This window comes from Tachypleus tridentatus, chromosome 3, assembly GCF_004210375.1.
Source record: "Tachypleus tridentatus isolate NWPU-2018 chromosome 3, ASM421037v1, whole genome shotgun sequence".
NCBI classification, from domain to species: Eukaryota; Metazoa; Arthropoda; class Merostomata; order Xiphosura; family Limulidae; genus Tachypleus; species Tachypleus tridentatus.
Window position 1 is genome coordinate 34,901,300 of NC_134827.1, and position 21,419 is coordinate 34,922,718.

General features: G+C 36.4%; 1 protein-coding gene across 2 annotated transcripts in view; it reads left to right on the forward strand.

Annotated features, from left to right (window-relative positions):
* Positions 1-7,279: 7,279 nt before the first annotated feature.
* Positions 7,280-21,419, forward strand: part of LOC143246679 (uncharacterized) — a 47,446-nt gene continuing 33,306 nt past the window's right edge. The window contains exons 1-3 of one of the 2 annotated variants that reach the window (XM_076493756.1): positions 7,280-7,455; positions 7,569-7,739; positions 20,435-20,696. In XM_076493756.1, the coding sequence (XP_076349871.1) occupies positions 7,587-7,739; positions 20,435-20,696 (415 nt within the window). In that variant the 5' untranslated portion in view covers positions 7,280-7,455; positions 7,569-7,586. Of the gene's footprint in view, positions 7,740-20,434; positions 20,697-21,419 lie in introns of both variants that reach the window. The other variant, XM_076493755.1, reaches the window with a different exon arrangement.

Genomic DNA, 21,419 nt, shown 5'->3' on the forward strand with positions numbered 1-21,419 from the left:
CCCTACACCAGAAATAGCAGCCACTAACTTACAACCACAACTAAATAGATTGTGTGAATATTGTGAAAAATATATAATTAAAATAAATACAGCGAAGACACAATTAGTAATATTTTTAAAATCAACTAAACATCAAAAAGTTCAACCTCAGATCTACATGAACGGAAAGCTTCTCCAAACTGCTACATCTGCAAAATGTTTAGGGTTAACATATGATTCAAAACTTACATGGATAAAACATGTAAATAACATAAACACTAAAATTTGGCGAGGAATAAACTATGCTAGGAGTCTAAGTGGTAAAAACCACGGAACAACACCAGAAAACATCATTAAAATATACAAGACATACATTAGACCTGTAATAGACTATGTAGGTCCTACATGGATCAATGTAAATGAAAAACAATTACAAACCAAACTACAAACATTACAGAATACACTACTCACAATAGCTTATAAAGTACCCAGAACAACATCATCAGAATTCATACATAAATACACATACATAGAAACAACAGCAGATAGACTACTACGTAGTACAATAAATTATTTTGACAAAAACATGGAAAAAATGAACTAGTAAGCGAACTTGACAGGTACTATATACATGATGGGGATAGTCCTAAACACCTTTCAACAGTGAATATATATATTCTAAATAAATAAAAAAGGCCACCTATGAACTAGACTCCACATTAGTTTAGGGGTTAATTACTAAACATTGAAAGGTAAATGCTTCATAGTTAATACTTAACTAATGAAAGTGTAAATAATTATGGAACTATAAAAAGAAATGATATATTAGCACCAAGTGTATGTGTAGATAGTACATGGACATTGTTCTGATAGGGTCTGAGTAAGTTCGGGTTACTATGGCCCTCCTGTACAATGTATAAATACACTCGACAGCTACAAAACCAAAATTTAAAGGCAGCTTGACGAAACCTGACCCTCCTGGGTATATAAACATCAATACCCAACCATCTATAAGAAAGAGCGAATTTCTTACCGATCTCTTCGCTTGCCCCGACCCGAATCCTGACACGAAACCCGAAGACGTTAGGAGAAGAATGGTTGTCAAATTCGAAACGTTCATCCGATACATTTAACTTCGATTTTTTTAAGGGGTGGATGGTTCACCTGCATATCTATCAAAGTTAATATTAAACAGCTCAGCCAATTGTCACACCATAGAAACAGACGGACAGCTGTTCTATAAATATGTGCATTCTATATAAAGATAAATAAAGTCGTTATATGGATTAATATCCTATATTAAGGAGGGAGGGCATAGCCTATTGGTTTGCATGCTCCTACTTTAAACCTGAAGATTCATTATTCGTTGCCCTTTGCCGAAAAAAAAACGTTCATCAGTGTTTGGTCCTGGTGCGTTATAAGAGTGACAGTCAAACTTCACTACTTTCGCCAAACAAGAATAGCCCAGAATTATGGCTGTGACTGCTAACCAATAGTTACCCTCCCCAGTAGTCCAGTGTTTCTCAAAATGTGACACTCGTGCCTCCTGAAGGTCAACAGTGGTCATCGAGGGGCTTACACGAAACGGAAGGAAAAACATAAAACGAAATGAAGTAAGAACATATAAAGTAGGAGAGAGAAAACTACAACTTCTGTTCACAAACCATAATTCCTGAGATAAAATAAATATTTATTTTCACTGTCAAACTGAAAGAGTTAGACGAAATTCCACAATATATTTAAAGAGGAATTCGCGGGCTTGGAACGTTTTGTTTTGCTACAAAAATAAAGACAGCCGTGTACACGAAGATGGTTCTTACGTAGTTTAGTGAGAAAATTCAGAAGCTGAAAGCCTCCAAAAGGTTCGGAAGAGACACGAGCCTCATCCACGTGCTTATATTTCCTTTGGAATGTTGATTTTTGCTTGCTCAGTGTTTCATTAAGTAGAACTGTGTAGAACGAAAGCAGAGTTGATTCTAACAGAAGTTGCGCCGACGGCACAAGCGTGGATAAGAAAGAAACGTTTGTTTGTAGTTAAGTTAAAAGCTACACAATGACCTGTTTGTGTTCTGCCTATCACGTGTAGCCACTTAGAATGACTGGGAAGAACAAGCAAATTAATCACATTTTCAGTGTAGTAACTGGTATTCTTACTTCTAAAGAATAAGTTACTCTTTTGTTTTTTGTTGTAAGAATACACTGTAGTAACTGGTATTCTTACTTCTACACAATATGTTACCTTTCTGTTTTTTGTTGTAAGAATACACTATAGTAACTGATATTCTTACTTCTACAGAATATGCTACCTTTCTGTTTTTTTGTTGTAAGAATACACTATAATAACTGGTATTCTTACTTCTACAGAATATGTTACCTTTTTGTTTTTTGTTGTAAGAATACACTGTAGTAACTGGTATTCTTACTTCTACAGAATATGTTACCTTTCTGTTTTTTTGTTGTAAGAATACACTATAGTAACTGGTATTCTTACTTCTACAGAATATGTTACCTTTCTGTTTTTTGTTGTAAGAATACACTATAGTAACTGGTATTCTTACTTCTACACAATATGTTACCTTTCTGTTTTTTGTTGTAAGAATACACTGTAGTAACTGGTATTCTTACTTCTACAAAATATGTTACCTTTCTGTTTTATTCTTACTTCTACAATAATGTTACCTTGTAAGAATACACTGTAGTAACTGGTATTCTTACTTCTACAGAATATGTTACCTTTCTGTTTTTTGTTGTAAGAATACACTATAGTAACTGGTATTCTTACTTCTACAGAATATGTTACCTTTCTGTTTTTTGTTGTAAGAATACACTATAGTAACTGGTATTCTTACTTCTACAGAATATGTTACCTTTCTGTTTTTGTTGTAAGAATACACTATAGTAACTGGTATTCTTACTTCTACAGAATATGTTACCTTTCTGTTTTTTGTTGTAAGAATACACTATAGTAACTGGTATTCTTACTTCTACACAATATGTTACCTTTCTGTTTTTTGTTGTGTTTTTCATTTTCTTCCTTTTCCGCTCGTGGCACAGCAGTAAGACTTTAGACTTACATTATCTGCTCCCAATACCCGTGGTAGGCACAGCACAGATAACTCCACTGTTTGTTTTTGTGCTAAACAACAAAAACGCCCAAAGTGGCACAGCACCAATAATTCCATTGTGTGTGTAGTCTTATGTTAAACTTCAAACAAGCCTCAAGTGGCACAGCACAGATATATCCATTGTCTGTTTTTGTGCTAAACTAGAAAGAAGTCCCACGTGGCACAGCACAGATAACTTCTTTGTGTGTGTAGCCTTATGTTAAACCACAAAAAAGCCCCAAGTGGCACAGCACAGATATATCCACTGTCAATTCTTGTGGTAAACGACAATAACGTCCAAAGTGGCACATCACAGATAATTCCACTGTGTATCCTTGTGCTAAACTACAAACAAATTGTTTTTAAGGAAATAAAACAAGTAAGGTTAAATAAAAGAAACGTGGACTCGATCTAGGTAAACAGTCTATACAGTCAGGATATGGGTATACAGTCTGTACAGTCAGGGTTTTACACAAGTATACAATATGTAGAGTCAGGGCTTGAGTTGTGTAAAATTATCAAGGGGAGCTCAGTTAGTCAGGCCCTATCTTTATCAGTTTCAATCAACTTATATGAGAAGTGTATGTTTTTATTTTGTTCCGAGCTTTCATTACAAATATTAACAATTTTATTTAATCTTGAACGACATAATTTAACACGTTTTGAGAAACAAACATCTTTCTGTTACATTAAAATTATGCAGAGAATTCGTAATCTGATGGTGGCCCAGCATGGCCAGGTGGATAGGACGCTCGAATCGTAATCGGAGGGTCGAGGGTGCGAATCCCTGTCACACCAAACGTGCTCGCTTTTTCATTCGTGGGAGCATTATAATGCGACGGTCAACCCCATTATTCGTTGGTGAAAGAGTTGGCGGTGGGCAGTGATGACTAGCTGCCTTATTTCTAGTTTTTGTTAAATTAGGGACGGCTAACGCAGATAGCCTTCGTGTAGCTTGGTGCTAAATTCAAAGGAAACAAACAAACTAAATTTGGTGACTGAAAATGTGGCTAATTTCCTTGCTACTCCCAGTCATACTAAGTGGCCACTCGGGTTTCGATACTCGTGGTGAGCAGAGCACAGTTTATGGACGTCACTGTAAAACGCGCGTAAAACCACGAGTAAACAATGTGTATTCAACAAATAAGATGAGATTTCACGAGAACGTATACCGAGTGCAAAAACTGTAAAACAACCCTTAGCTGGCTAAATGACAATGTTAATATTATGTTTATCATAGTTGTTTTAAAAATCCGCTGTCTTTCTCCGTACTGTTGTACATATATACAACATTATATGTTTCTTTTCCTTGTATGAACCATTACTGTTTTTCATCACACACTAGTCCCCCATCCCATACTTTTTTTATTTTCTCCGCTACCTCAGACCATAAGCCATGGCACGAGCGACAGAGATGTAGACACGTAAGAACAGCTGGCTTTCCTCAGTAGATGTCATCTGTTCAGTATCCGCGTGCGGCTCGTGGCGTCTAGCTTCCCGTCCGTCACATGTATCGCAGAAACTTGAGAGAAGTGAAAAGACTAAAGACTCGAAGTACAATACGGTATTCGTCTGAAAGCCTCACGTCCGACTAGTAGGGATCTCTACCTCCCCCCATAACAATCTAACACCCATCGTAACAGCTGGTCTTTGAATAAGGAAGCCTGGCGTGTGTACACATGATTTTTCACGGCGTTGTTAACACTTGAACAAATAAACAACAACAAATATAAAAAAGTCAAACGATGAATTAAATAGAGAATTCCACTAGAAATAAAAACTTATTTACTTATTACAATAAAAAAATACCTACAATATTATATTTATACATCTTATTACAATCACAAAATACCTACAATATTATATTTATACAGCTGATTACAATAAACAAATACCTACAATATTATATTTATACATCTGATTACAATAAAAAATACCTACAATATTATATGAATACATCTGATTACAGATAGATAATACTTACATAATTGTATTTATACAACTGATTACATATAAATAATAAAATATTGTATTGTATTGTAATTATATACAAATAATTCCTACAATATTATATTCATCTAACTGATTACGTATAAATGATACATACAATATTGTATTTATACAATTAATTACATACACTATTATATTTATACAACTAATTACATACAAATAATACCTACGATATTGTATTTATAAGATGTCATATAAAAGTCAGATGTTACCTGTGATAGAAACAAACACGAAGGTTATATTCACTGAAGAAGTCATATAGAACCAGATGTTAGCTGTGATATATACTAAAACAGTAATAAAAAAATTTTCCACGGTTCATTACTCAAGACTAACATTAGAAAATTTCATATAGTGTTAATTAAACAAAAGTCCAAGAGATAGAGTTAAGTTACCAGTATATATTTATATACTGTTGTCTACCTATTCACGATGGAAGTTAAGAGCCATGCCTGTTTGCCTTTCATTCTCTTTGCCTATATATCGCACAACTAATAGAAAGATTATTAAAATGGGTAGGAGATAGATCGTTACTGTTCTCGAACTACGAAGTCTGATAAACATAATTCGAGAGAAATGTTTGAATCGGAACTATCCTGAGAAATTTCTAACATCAACGTGAGATTTCGTTTCTCGCGACGTTTCAAAAAATGAAGCGGTTTATTCAACAGATAAGTCAAGAAGTAAAATCGTTTCGTTTTCGGTTTTGCTGCATCATCAAAATTCCGTAAAGACGAAAATCTCGACACATCACAGGTTACCCTAATCCAAGGCAGCGCTCTCTGTAATACAAGATGTTCAAAATTTATCAAAGTTAGCTAATACGTTTACTGTCTAATATATAACACATGAAGACTACTTGAATTTATAGTTCTAGGGTGTGTATATGTACAAAACTATTACACATACACCATACATTTACGAATTTATATGTTTACACTATACACACTTAGAGTTCAGTAACAATACACACGTAGAGTTCAATAAATATACACACGTAGACTTCAATAAATATACACACTTAGAGTTCAATAAATATACACACTTAGAGTTCAATAAATATACATACACAGTCTACACGCATAGATTTCAGAAATAGATTTTTGGTGTATAAATACACACACATACTTTATACCACTAGAATGTGACTACAAGGTTTATGATTTTAAAAAAACGATAAATATAGATTTCGATCAGCAGCAAAATATCAATTGTTAATATAAATCGTACAAATAAATGGTGTACTTTAACCTGTAGTGTTTTACACATTACCTACACGTATAGTTTTGCATATTAGCTTGTACATGCAATGTTACACATTAACATGTTTATGTAGTCTACAATTTAGCCCGTCCCACCAAACATGCTCGCCTTTTCAGCCTTGGGGGCGTTAAATGTACGGTCAATCCCACTATTCGTTGGTAAAAGACTAGCCCAAGAGTAGGCAGTGGGTGTTGATGACTAGCTGTCTTTCCTCTAGTCTTACACTGATAAATTAGGGACGGATAGCACAGATATTCCTCGTGTAGCTTTGCGCGAAATTCAAAACAAATCAAATAATTTAGTATGTAAATACAGTTGTATACATCCTTCTATACATGTATTTCTACATATTAAATATTAGAATGGACGTACTTTTTACACTTAAGCTGATATATGCATTATCTAACATTAATCCCTATAAACCGTTTTACACATTAACTTTTATATACTATTTTCATTTTAGCCTTACACATTAACATACAGGTGCAGTTTTGCACACTAGCCTGTACACACAAACTTATTTGAGCCTATTCGTGCAAGGATTTTATTATCGTATGTTATACATAAGTACAGCCGAGGTTAAGAAACTGTTACAAGTTATTTGTAACTGTTTTACTTTGTTGCTTCTTTGCATTTTTATTTATCATCTCCGTTCTTGAAACATGTACCAATGATCCACATTAATTTTGTTATAGTTTATTTAATAATATGTACAGTAAAATGCTTTTTTGCAACGTTTTTCTGTGCAACGTTATCTCTCACAGGTGTGCGTTGTATGGTACATACGGGTGACTGAGTTTACGCTTCGAGAAGCACCACAGACGCTACTGTGTGCTCCAAAGAACTATTGGTTGAGAAGGCAAGGTGCGTTTATTCTCATTGGTTCATTTCTCGCGCCCATAGAACTGTATACGTTTTGGTGTACGTAGCGTGACGAGTTTACGAGTGTAGTTTACAGAGGTTTCGGAGAGTTACTGTAGTTAGTTAGGGTTCAGAAATCGCTACGTTCACATCAGGCGATCGAGAAGTTGTATAATTTTTGACGTCGTTTTGATAGATTTAGAAGTTTGATAACAAAAACCGGCCAAGCATAGATAAAGTAAGAAAGAGTACTGGTGGAAAATAAATAGATTAAACTCGTTGATGCTGAGTTGTTAGTGTTACAGGATACAAGTATTGGTTGATTCATGATGTGTTAACCCTTGTTTTGAGATTCGTATTTCAACAGTTATGGCTAAAGTTGGGAGCGAATCATCAGGGGGAGCTTGCCCGACCCCCCAGCCTGATCCCCCTGAGGGGAATATCTTTACAATCCCAACATGTTTCTACCACATGCCGCGTCCTCTGGATATGAAGAGACCACAAGAACTGTATCAAATTGGGGTAGGTTTGATCTTACGTTTTAAATTTTGAGAATCAATATTTCTGTTAGGTTGATAATCTAACGTAAGATAAAGCTTATTTTAGCTGTGTGGGTAACGTGATATTTTAACTGCATGCTTAAATGAAACTTACTTGTATACTAACACAGCCAGATTCTTGGTCCACTTTGTGAATAGGTGTTGTAAAAAGTAAGTTGTACCTTTGGAATAATTCGTTTTACACCCATCTCTGTAAGCCATATCTTGACCGTTCGATCACGATCTGTAGAGATAAATGAGGGGAGGGGGCACTGACATAGGCTAACTGATTATTCAGTGCCCCCGTACAGCTGACTGCACCACATTATTTGTTCTTTTGGGTTTGCTCTTAATATCATGTTATTACATACGTGTATGTCGAATTTTATCTCTTTCAACCAAAAGTGCTGTTTACAATATTCACCACGTCCTAAAAAAAAAAAAAAACGTGTTTACGATTTATTTATTTAGTGTGATATGCAATAAGATAGAAAACAAAGTAAAGACGACAACTACGATGACGTCATTTTATTGGACGTTTCGGATTAAACGTGACCCATCTACATATTAGTCAGTAGAATACCCGTTAATAATTAGATCTGATCACCTAACTTAACTGTTGAATATATATTACGACCGAAGAGAGAAAAAAATTACGTTTAATGTTTATTTTTTTGATTCAAACATTTGTTTCACTTGTAGTTAAGCGCATGGCGACACAGTGGGCTATCTGCGCTCACCGGAGTTATCGAAACCCGCTTTTTAGCGTTGTAAACCTTCAGGCTTATTGCTAAGCCAATAAAGGCTTGCCCATAGAAGTCGGTTTTTCTTATTATTATTATTTAGCGAAGTCAGAAACCAGTGCTGGTACAACAAACCTGGCTACTGAAAATACCCGTTCGAACACTTTTCCCTAAAAGTATTCAAATTATGGAATAAATGTTGAGATCCGTTTTTCTGTACAAGTCTTTATACAGTTCAATTTTTAACAACATCTATCATTGATAGAATACGCATATTTAGCGATTAATAATCACAAGATAAGCGTGCGATATAAAACTGTCCTGTCAGATGCAAGCGATACAAAGTTCAGTGTAATATTTATGGTCTGATTCCGAATAAGTTGATGTCTGTCATTATAAACACTTTTTGTAATTATAAACAAAAAAATATTTAATAATGACGACCATCTACGGTACGTTTTTAATTATAAGTCACAGCACGTGTTTCTGACCATAAACTACAGTTTCTTATGACGATAATCCACAGTGCATGTTTCTTAAGATGAAATACAGTTATTTCTGACGATAAACCACTGTGCGTGTTTCTGATACACTAGTGTTGTTTCTGACGACATGCCACAGTGCGTGTTTCTGACAATCTACTTTCTGTCCTTTTTGCACATTGCACATCAGTAGCTGTAAGATAGCACGAAATAATGTCCTCCAGTTGCTAGAATTTAGAGCCAACTATTTGAACAACTTTTCTGTTGTTAAGAGTAACATTACAAGTTAACGGTGCTTTTAACCGTTGTGGAGATCCAGCCCCAAATCTCAGCATTATAAGACCTCAAGTATACCCGAAATGTGGCCTTTTAAGTGTTCTGTTAGTTGTGAATTTTGTTTTTGGAATTCCGAGCAAAACTACTCTAGAACTCCCCCTCCAATTCTTATACTGCTCTTTTACCAACAAAGATTGGGATTGAACGTTACGTTATAACATCCCAAGACTGAAACGGCGAGCACGATCGGTGACGTTTATGCCAAGCCAGCTGTGCGGCTACTACGGAGAAAAGATATGAGAGTGATAGAGAAAAAACTAATTTAATGATACATTTTATAGAATATTAGATAGAATCTCAGAGGCCCCGGCATGGCCAGGTGGTTAGGGCGCTCAACTCGTTATCTGTTGCGGGATCGAATCCTCACCAAATTTGCTCGCTTTTTCAGCCGTGCGGGCCTTATAATGTCACAGCCAATCCTATTATTCGTGGATAAAAGAGTAGTCCAAAAGTTAGCGGTGGGTGGTGATAACTAGCTGCCTTCCCTCCAGTCTTACACTGCTAAATTAGGGATAGCTAGCGCAGATAGCCCTCGTGTAGCTTTGCGCGAAATTCAAAACAAGCCAAACAAAATTTTAAGGGTCAGACGTAATAGAAAATTAAATGTAAAAAAAACACTGCTATTATATTATTTTTTAACACATTCTTTCTGTAGTACCACTAATTGTAAATAACTCTGCTATCGGATAAAAGAAAAAAGTCAGTGTGTGTGTAAGGGTAGGCGCAGTATCACGTGCTACACTATTTTCGTCTAGGCTTAGCAGCCTGCAATGACAACGCTACCTTTGGTAAAACATACCTAAATGTTCGATAATTATATACTTGACACTATCACCAGACGGTAATAACGGCTAGACTTTAATTAGGCTCAACTCGTATTTCCTTAAACAAGTTCAAGGCTGAAAAAGACAATATGTGCGACGTCGGTGTCCATCTAGTAATTGTTCGTTTGTAATGAACTTTTTTATACTATTAGCTTCTAAGTCTACTCGAAAATTAAATATTCTGAACTAATATTCAAGCCACTACTTGACCTTGAAACTTAGCGAAGCGTACACAGAATGCGTTAGCTCAAACTGGGTCATTAATTTATAGAAATCCAATTCCGCTTCGTTAAACTTATCACTTTTTATGTCCATCTCTTACGTCAACTCAAGAGCAAGACACCTGCCAAGCTTGTTTTAGGTACCGCCGCGTGCTCTTCGTTCATTAGGTCATTGTCTGATTTAGAGTGGTTTTGAAAATTCCTTTAATGGTCCAGTTTTTTGGACTCAGTGATCCTAATTATTAATATTTTGCTCCAAATATAATTTATTTTTTGTTTTCTTAGATTCACAAAACACGACATTTTTTTTTATTTTTAATAAAATCTACAGTATCTTAACTGCCCTCGAATCACCAACCCTTATCTTTAAATAACACCTACTGCGATATGAAAAGGTTTTCGAAAAACTGTGCATCGTATGTTTATTTCAGAGAAACATTCTTATTTTTTGTTGTTCTACTTATTTCTTTTGTGTGTGTATGTTTGTTAGTACGGAAGTTTCTGTGAGCTAGAGTATAACTTAAGAGTGAAGTCTCTGTGAGCTAAAGTGTAAAGCTGCAGAATGAAATCTCTGAGAGCCAGAGTATAATTTACAGAGTGAAGTGTTTGTGAGCTACAGTTTAACTTTCAGAGTGGGGCTGTGCTTTCTTACAGCAAAACCACATTGGGCTATCTGCTGAGTCCACCGAGAGGAATCGAACATAATTTTTACATTTCTAGTTAATCTAAAAAAATTATAAGTTAAATATTACACATTAAAATTATTTATTCTACATTTATCTCTGTTTTCTGTTTCTCAGTGTACTTATAAACGAGGCCTAACAGATGGTTAGGACGCTTGACTCGCAATTTGAAGGTCGCGAATTCGAATTCCTGTCCCACTAAAAACACTCGTTCTTTCAGACTTGGTGGCATTATAAGATTACGGTCAATCCTACTATTCATCGGTAAAATAGTAGCCTAACAGTTGGTGGTGGGTGGCGATGACTAGCCACCTTCTGGTCTTACACTGCTAAATTCGGGACAACTAACGCAGATAGATCTCGTGTAGCTTTGTGCGAAATTTAAAACCAAACTTCTAAACGAATATAGCAGCGTGTAGGATCAGGAGTCCCCTTGAGTCCTGAAGATGGTCCTAAATGGCAGTTTGTGTAAATTATGCCCCAGCATAGACCCTCTCTCTCAGCTAATCTGGAGTTCCACTCGACGTCCATCTTTTTTTTTTTCACCCTATTCGCTCACAAAGCCTTTTGTGAAATCGCGCTTCTGTGTAAAATATTCATAATAATAGACGTAGAAAGCTACAGTAGTTTTGTTACAGTCCAATCAATCGGCAGCGCGTGAAGAATGTTTGATTGTCCACATGACTGTCTTACACACGTGTCATTACCCTGTCACGCCACCTTCACTTAGAGACAAGAAACTGATCTTATTATTAACAGACAAACAAACATATATTTATACACAAACCAGAGATCTAACAGTTACTATCAGATGGGTTTGTTGAACTTAATTATGACATTAAGAGAGGCAAATGAAGTGGATTAGATTTCAGAGATCGGTTCCATGGTGTTACACGAATCGATAACAATTGTACACGCACCTAACAATAGTATTTCCTTATAAATGCATATACGAAGTGTGGTCTCTATACGAGGCCTAAATTCAATATATAATATCTCTTTACGCTGTTCTTTCGTTCGTAGAAGTGTCGTAGAAGCTATCAGTGTGGAAAATATGTTTCGTTTGTTCTGAGATATTTCGCGCAAAGCTACGCGAGGGCTGTGTTCGCCAGCCATCCCTAATTTAGCAATGTAAGACTAGAGAGAAGACAGGTGCTCATCACCACCCACCGCTAACTATTGGGATACTCTTCCACCAACGAATAGTGGAATTGATCAGGACATTGTAATCCCCTCAAAGCTTAAAGAGCGAGCGTGTATGAGGACGAGATTCGAACTAGCTACCTGAAACTTTCAATTGAATCATTATTAAACAGTTTTCTATGTCCACATAACCCTACAACTGCCCCTTAACGCCTGAAGTATACTATTTTCGACTACTCTAATAATACTCTCGAAGAACGGTTCAGGACACATTAATGTCGTTTACAAATACAATTGAATTTTTTTTTTACCACGAAAATAGTACTCGTCAGTCAACCATAGTGAGGCTTCCTTATCTGTAGCTACGTTATAAGAGTGGCAATCATTCCCATAGCGTGGAGAATAGAGTGCTATTCGTTAGTTGTCTTTCCTTTGGTAGGCTTACGAAAATTAGTGACAATGATAGAGACTTAATAGCTTTGTCATAAACAGAAATAAACAAGGCTTAACAAGAGTTTCTGGAAAAAGAAATGATTATTTTAATACATAAATAAAAGTTAGAAAAATCAATAGCGGTGTATCTGTACAACAAGAATGTAAGATGTAACTTCCTCGGGTTTTATCGTATCTCGTGTGAACGCACAACACACTGACAGTTGTATGTCCCAAACAGACTGATAACGTGTTGGATCGGGAGGTTTTTGAGTTTTATAAATATAATTATATTGTGGTTGAGCTTTAAGAGAATCATAATCATTCAAACTTACGATAGGTTATGGTAACTGCTGCCTGTTTAGCAAAAATGTTGTTATCGAATATCGTTTCTTTAACTGGCTGTTGAAATGCATGTTATTATATTCTATCAATAAAAATAATCGAACGGGCGTATGTCTGCCTCTCGAAAAAACATGTTGTTAGCAGATTACAGTTAACAGCTGTTAGTTTGTTTGTCGTTAGTGAAGCACAAAGCTACCCAATCTGCCCACCACGGGTATCAAAACCCGGGTTTTAGCGTTGTAATTTCACAGACTTGCCGCTGTGTAACTATGGGAGAGGATATAAACGGTTGAAAACGTTCGTGCAACAGGTGTCAGACTGTGTCTCCACTGTGGTCAGGTCTTGACCATACTTCACTTTGTTATCTCCATGTCATCACAAAAACTGTCACGTGGCAGCGAATGGCTAGTCTTCAAACCTTAATTTTTAAAATCGAAAGCTTGGTTTCAGTGTTGCTTAAACAAAAAAAAAAAGTACAGAAAACTAAATTATTGGAGTTTTTTAAGGCGATCTGATAAGTTGCGCTTTGTTCTTTTTATATTAACATCAGAATACAAATTTAAAAAAAAAACACGTGACAGTGACCTTGTTTCATTTACTAACATTTCAAAAAAACAAAACAACTCTTAAATAAATTCATAACTTAAACACTGCAGCTCATTGGATTGTTTTCGTTAATCTAGTTGGAAAATCACAAGCAAAAGTCATATTTGTGGATAATATGAACATTGTTACAATCTATACGTGAACATGCACGTGTGTTCAAAGATAACATTGAATTGTAACCTCCCGTTAAAAAATAAAATTATTGTTACTTTACTATTGTAAAGGAACAATGTGTTTAAAAGTTAGGAGGTTATAAAGTTTGTGTCCTACCAATGAATTTGAAAAATATTGAAACTTTGACCGAGATAGAAAAACTGCACATTATTTAAGTTTGTTGTCATAATACGTAAACTTACGTGCCTACAAGAAGGAAGAACCAGGTATATATTTGTAGTGTTAGAAATGTTCACAACTTAGATGAAATAGTTGTAAGCGCTATTTTTACGCCTATTATCCCCTAGAATTACCAGCCTTAAGCCTAACTGACATGCTTAGAATTATTAAGGTCAAACCTAATTGTCACGAACAGACTATCAGCAGTAACCCTAACTTGTCATGCAACACATTAGTCTTAGTTATTATACTGCTAGGTGTTGACCTTTGTTAACAATCCCACAGTATTCAAAAGCACTACCTACAATGGAATTATGGGAACTGAAATACACCAGTCACCCTGTACACATACAATAGATTGTTGTGATGTCTTTCCCTATTTCCATTCACTCATAATAAGATGTGACATCAGTTATTTTTAAGCAGGTTTTTTTTCATCGAATTTTCCAATTGCATAAAGTTATTGAACGGGTGTTTTGTTTTCAGGATATTGTAGCAAGTTTTATATGGTTATTACATTGGAATAATGATATATTGCAGTTTTCTGGATGATTCTCTGTTGCGTAATCGAGTTTAATGTTTTAGCGGCCATTAGAGTATAGAAATAATCGAATTTCATCAAAACAAGTAAAGGGAAAGATTGATCGATTTTTCGACGTTCATAACTTTGTATGAACTGTTTCGTTCTAGACCACTGAAGAAAACTAAGACGCTTTATCTTGAAACTAAAATATGTTAATATAGTAGTAAATATAACATTAAAATATATTAATAAGGTAATAATAATTAATAGAACTATATTAATGTTAATAGAAATTTGATGTTATTTCCTCTTAAATAATTAATTGTTAGTCTCATGACTTCAGGTCCTCACATTTATTGGAGGTCAGAAGTTTGATCAGGTCACCTTCATATCTAGATTGGTGCAATCAAGAATTGCCAAACCAAGATGATTCCAGGTCCCTCCATTCGCTGGAGGTTACAAATTTGGCCAGGTCATCTACATGCCTACATTGGTTCAACCAAGATGACTCCAGATTCTTCCATTCACTGGAGGTCAGAAACTTTGTAAGGTCAGCTTTGTATCTAGACTAATGCAAACAAGATAACTCCAAGTCTCTCCATTCACTAGAAGTCAGAAGCTTTGAAAGGTCACTTTCAGATCTAGATTGATACAACCAAGATGACTCCAGGTCCCTCCATTCACTGGTGGTCAGAAGCTTTTTTAAGGTCACCTTCATATCTAAATTGGTGCAACCAAGATAACTCCAGGTCCCTCCATTCACTGGAGGTCAGAAGCTTGGTCAGGTCACTTTCATATCCAGTCCGGTGCAAACAAGAATTGCCAAACTAAAATTACTTCTGTTCTGAACACTTGATTTATGAATCACGTACATGAATTGCAGTCGCAAATACACGCACAGTGTTTCGTGGAAGAAGATGACGTTCGTGGAATATTTCTCTGTCGTGACCTTATATCGCAACTGTTTAATAAAAGTCTTTGTACAATGATTATGTTACTTAACCGAAAAGTATTTCGTAACCATTTTCAGTGCAGCCTGTTCGAGCACAGAAGTTTTTCACAGAATTCTGCTGCTCAGTTAAGAGTACAAAGTAAGATTTTTCAGACTAATGATATAAATACATGTACCGAATTCACTGGGTGAAATCTGACCGAAATTGGAACTAATTGGACAAAGAAATTACGAACAAAGTTAAGAAAAATAAGTCATCAAAACAACGAACTCGTTTGATCACAGAAATTCGAATTTTTACGCGAGCTGTCTCATCAAACGCTCTGCTACAGCAACAAAACATAAAGACTTCTTTTTTTTGCGTTTCAACTGTTTGTTAAACTGAATAGACGCAAGATGAAACCTTTCGATACTGTATCCGTGGATAAATATTCCTGTTTCTATTACTTCATGCCCCTCCCCAAGCGTCATAAATCCGGGGCTCGATTCCCAGTAGTAGACGCAGCAGATAGCTCTATATGGCTTTGCTCCAAAACAAACTGTTCTGTTTGATATAATTCTTTGCTTACGTAGGGTGGCCCGGCATGACCATGTGGTTAGGGCGCTAAACTTGTAATATGAACGTAAGGGTTCGTATCCCCCTCACGCCAAACATGCTCGCTTTTTCAGCCGTGAGGGCGTTAATAATGTGGCTGTCAATCCCATTATTCGTTGGTAAAAGAGTTGGCGGTGGATGGTGATGACTAACTGCCTTCCCGCTGGTCTTATATTGCTAAATGAGAGACGGTCAGCATAGATAGCCCTCGTGTAACTTAGCGCGAAACTGAAAATCAAGCAAACAAGCTTAAGTACGTATTTAAACGTTATTCTTACGGTGTCGATTGACAGGGATATGCCTTCCTGCATACCTGCTGTATCACTGTATATATCTTTGGCTTTCTGTATATCTTTATTAGTTCACATACAAGACGTTAGATCTGGATATGTTTCGTAGGGAATATAAAAGTCTAGCAGTATGGCTAATAACGTTTCTCACATTATTGCTAATATAAATAATAGAAATTGTGTTGGAACGGTGATAGGTCGACGGATTTACAATGCTAAAATCAGAGGTTGGACTTCCCTCGGTTGGGACAGCAGATTGTGGTTTTGTTATATATATTTTTTATTCACTATTTGCAATTATCAGGGCTGTTTTATCTTATTTCTCCAAATCTGGAAAATTAATAAAACTGCACAGTCACTCAGTTTAAATTTTTAAGAACGTTTAGTGTTGGCACTGGAAGTTTTAATATGAGTGATAAACAGCCGTTCCCTGGAGTCAAGTTAAAGTAGTTCATAACTCTATCTACTAACTAAAGAGGGAACAGATAGCTAGTAACATTCGCCGCTATCAAGATTTGTAGCAGAGTTAACTATGGATGACGTTCAGCACCATCGCGGCTCGAACCTTGGAACCTCCCAATTGAAAACCAGCAAAATAACATCCAGGCCACACTCGATTCAAGAGCAAACACAACAGTTGTTTTGTGATTGTTAGAAGAGCAGGAAGAAAGGCAAGCAACTATCAACGTCACTTCCTTTAGAACAATATCATACAGCTTTAAGTGTACATATAGATGTGTGATAGCCGGTTTGATCCCAATTAAAAGAGTACCTATGAGGATACTTCTCTTGCTGTTTGGGCTATGAATCAGAATTACTAGTAATGTAATGTGTTACTATGTAACACAAGTGTTATAATGGACCCAATGGTTTTTAATCAATTTATAAATATACGAAAAATTCACGGGAGAATCAATTTCTTTGAAGCACGTGTGTGCTTGTTAATTTTCACTTGTTGATACGAAACAAAATGAGCACGTGTTAAATAGTTAGAGAGGACCTGGTTAGGAGGCGCTCAACTCGCAGTCTGCAGGTCGCGGGTTCGAATCTCCGTCGCCAAACATTTTTGGTTTTCGAGTAGTAGTGGCGTTATAATGGGACAGTCAGTCTCTCTATTCAAGCGTACTGTTGATGTGAACGTACTATGTATTCACTGTAAGGAAAACCGATAAACTGGATAGGTGAAAAAGTGTCACTACTTTTATGTTAATAACTCTGTTCGTTGGTAAAAGAGTAATCCAAGGGTTGGCGGTGGGTACTGTTGACTAGTTGCCTCCTTTTTAGTATGTTATTTCTAAATTAGGGATATCTAGCTCAGCTATCGCTCGAGTAGCTTTGCGTGAAATTACAAAACAAAGCATCCCCATATTAAATTTCATTTCTAAGGTTGGACAGTACCTACTTTTTATTTCCACAGTCTTCTGTACCATACCGCGTGCAACTTGCCAGATAACCTTCTAGAAACAGATGAATTAAACTACCGTCAACCAGCGAAGTTGCTGGCTGGAAACCCCACTTTATTATGAACGTTTCGTTATGTTGAGCGAAGTGAAACGATACGTGCGCAAGAAGGCCAGTCAGCGGTGAAATAAAACTTGGAAAATTACGACGTAACGTACTCCAGTTTGCGTGCTTATGGAACCGGAAAGCCGACGTGCGTGGAAATGCCGTTGATTAATTTTATGTTAACTTCAGAACTTATTACGATGGAGTTTACCTCAAACCCAGGGTCTCCCAAATGTGTCTCAATGGTCGCCTTAATGGCGAATATGTGTCGATAGGCTAAATGTGTTTCAAAGTCAACTTAATGTCACTAAAATCTGAATGTGTCACCATAGTCAACTTAATAGCTACTGATATCTGAATGTGTCACCAGCAAATTAATATCTACTGGGTAATATCACCGACACCTGAATGTGTCACCATGGTCGTATTAATATCTACTGGGTATTATTATTGACACCTGAATGTGTCAACATAACCATCTTTAATATCCACTGGGTAATATTACTGATACCTGAATGTGTCACCATAACCATCTTAATATTTACGGGGTAATATTACTGACACATGAATGTGTCACCATAGCCATCTTAATAGTGAACTTATTTTTAACATTACCATGTAGCTGCATAATAACCTTGAATAACTTTGTAAGAAATTTAAAAAATCAAGAACTGTTTCCTACAATGTTCAACTGCTCAACTTTTAGTTTTATTTTTTAAATAAGTCGAGAAATAAAAAATATTACTTTTTCAAGTGTTAAAAGTATGGAGTAGAAAAACATAGAATGTGTGGGTTTTGTGGGAAAACTACACTGGGCTATATGCTGTGTTCACTGTAGAGAATCGAACTCCGGGTTTTAAAGTTGCAAGTCCGTAGACCGACCCCTGGTGAGCGAATGTAAGATTAATCCTAATCAACTCAACTTTTAGCCAGCCATAAACGACTCTTAATTCTGCTGTCAAATCTTTTTACTCCAATATTCTGGATATTTTCTGGATGAATTACTTTGTTCGTTTGTTTCTTGTTAAACACAAAGCTGCACGATGGGCTTTCTGTATTGTACCCATTACTTGGATGGAAACGCTATTTTCAGGGTTATAAGTTACGGGGTTGCCGTGTGAATACAGTTACAAATTAAAATGTTGATGTTCAAGCACATCATTCCACATTTCTGTCACGACGTGTGTTTTCTTTTCTCACACTAGAAGCTAATTAGAACCACATGCATTTTTGCAGGATCATCACTAAACGCTGTTAACGTTTATTTTTCGACTCACAGCGGGCCTAGCATGGCCAAGTTCGAATCCCACTCACACCAGACATGCTCGACCTTTCAGCCGTGGGGGCGTTATAATGTGACGGTAAGTCCCATTATTCGTTGATAAAAGAATAACCCAAGAGTTGGCGGTTGGTGGTGATGATTAGCTGCCTTGCCTCTAGTCTTACACTGCTAAATCAAGGACGGCTAGCGCAGACAGCCCTCGAATAGCTTCACGCGAAATTCAAAACAAACAAAATCGACTCACAGCAAGAAGGCAAATCAGTGAATATTGGTGGGTCGAAGGGAAACCTGCGGTTAGTTTGAAAGTATTGTATTTATGTGTACTTTTATATACATACAGGGTGTTCGGAAAGTCACTGTGCAGTTTTGTAATCATATGTCTATTCAGTTTCTTTCAAGCCAGCAACTGAAAGCGGTGTTTAGAAACAAAATAAGAAGGATCCAGGCCTGAATTGATGCCAACGGGGGTCACTTTCAACATTGTTTATAATTGTTATTCATATTTACCTCCTGTATTCTACATTGAAACATGTCTGTTAATAAATATATAAGTGCACAGTGACTTTCCGAACACTCTGTATTAACCATCATGGACGTACTCTCCCGCTCATCTGTGGCTCAGCAGTAAGACTTATAACCCTAAAACTAGAGATTCGATACCCACAGTGTTTTTTTAAAACATAAATACCACCCCCAATCCACTCCCAGTGGCGCAGCGTAAGTATGAAGGCGTATATCGTTAAAAATCGGATTTCGATACCAACGGCAGGCACAACATAGATGGCCCATTGTGTAGCTCTGCGCTTAACAACAAAAGTTATCTAGTGATGAAACAAAATCGGAACAAACTCATTCAAAGATTTATTTTACAGTTAAAATCGTCATTTGTTTCGCGTGTCATAATTTTATTTCGTGGCCAGACTTCGCCTTGAGAACTGTAATCAATATATTGTAATGTATACATACTGAACTATTTGAGAGGTCTATAGACGGGAAAGCAGTTAGTCAACATTACCAACCACCAAATCTTTGGCTATATTACCAACGAAAGGTGGAATTGACTGTCACTTTATAACGCCCTCATCGCTGAAAGAGCGAACATGTTTGGTGGGACGGAGATTCGAACTTGAGACCTACAGATTGGAAATTTAACCACCAGACTAAGAGCATCTGTGTTTGGATATATCGAAAACAAATATTACGAATAACATTTAAATATTGTAGCTTCATAGGATTCAACGTTATAACCAAATATTTTAACCTCTAAACAACTGAGCTGTGGGTATTTACATTGAGTTTTATAATCTCATATTTGGAAGAATAAAACATTAATAGTTTAAAAGGTACATTATATCATATTTTATCTCTCGTGTTTTTTTTAGATGGACAATCCAGCTTATTATAGTTCAGAAGTTGGACTTACCATTCCTCCTCACCCACAGAAGAAACCCTTGAAAAAGACCAGGGACAGTGCCGTCCCGGAAAGAGCGACTTTAGAAAAGCATCCTTGTTTGAGGCTCTGGAAACTACATTTCAAAACCAAGGAAGCGTCACGTTACCGCCGCACGGTGGCGCTGTTTCTCGCTCTTATTGTTCTACTTATCGTCCTAATTGTTGGTATTGCTTTGGCAGTTTATATATCTGGTGAGTTCTTAATCATTTTACGAATGTGAAAGGTTTCAGTTTTGTTTTCGTAATCTAAGATCCATAGTTACTATTACTAGGTTCTATATTTTAAATAGATTATTATTTCTAATGGTTTACTTCGTCAAGTTTATGATAGTTTTTAAGTAATTCCATGAAAACGATACAGGTTGAAACAACACTCGAAAACACTGCCAAACCTTGCACTACTCTTTGCATACTAATACTGGGTTTTCAACATTACGTTATGACGATCCCACGACTGAAAGGGCGAGCATGTTCGGCGCTGTGTTTCGATCCCAAAACCCGCAGATCACCATCAAACCTAGTTGTTTAAACAGTAACAAACTACAGTTTACTCTTTAAGAAACATGTTTGTTTTGATGGTATAGGAGTCAAACATTTAAAAATTCAACGGTTTTAGCGTTTAGATTAGGCCTAACAGTAATATGAATATGTTATCTACCAGATGGTTTGTTTGCTTGTTTTTTAATTTCGCGTAAAGCTACTCGAGGGCTCTCTGCGCTAGCCGTTCCTAATTTAGCAGTGTAAGACTAGAGGGAAGGCAGCTAGTCATCACCACCCACCGCCAACTCTTGGACTACTCTTTTACCAACAAATAGGGGGATTGACCATCATATTATAACGCCTCCACAACTGAAAGGTCGAGCATGTTTGGTGAGACGGGGATTCGAACCCGCGACCCTCACATTACGAGTCTCA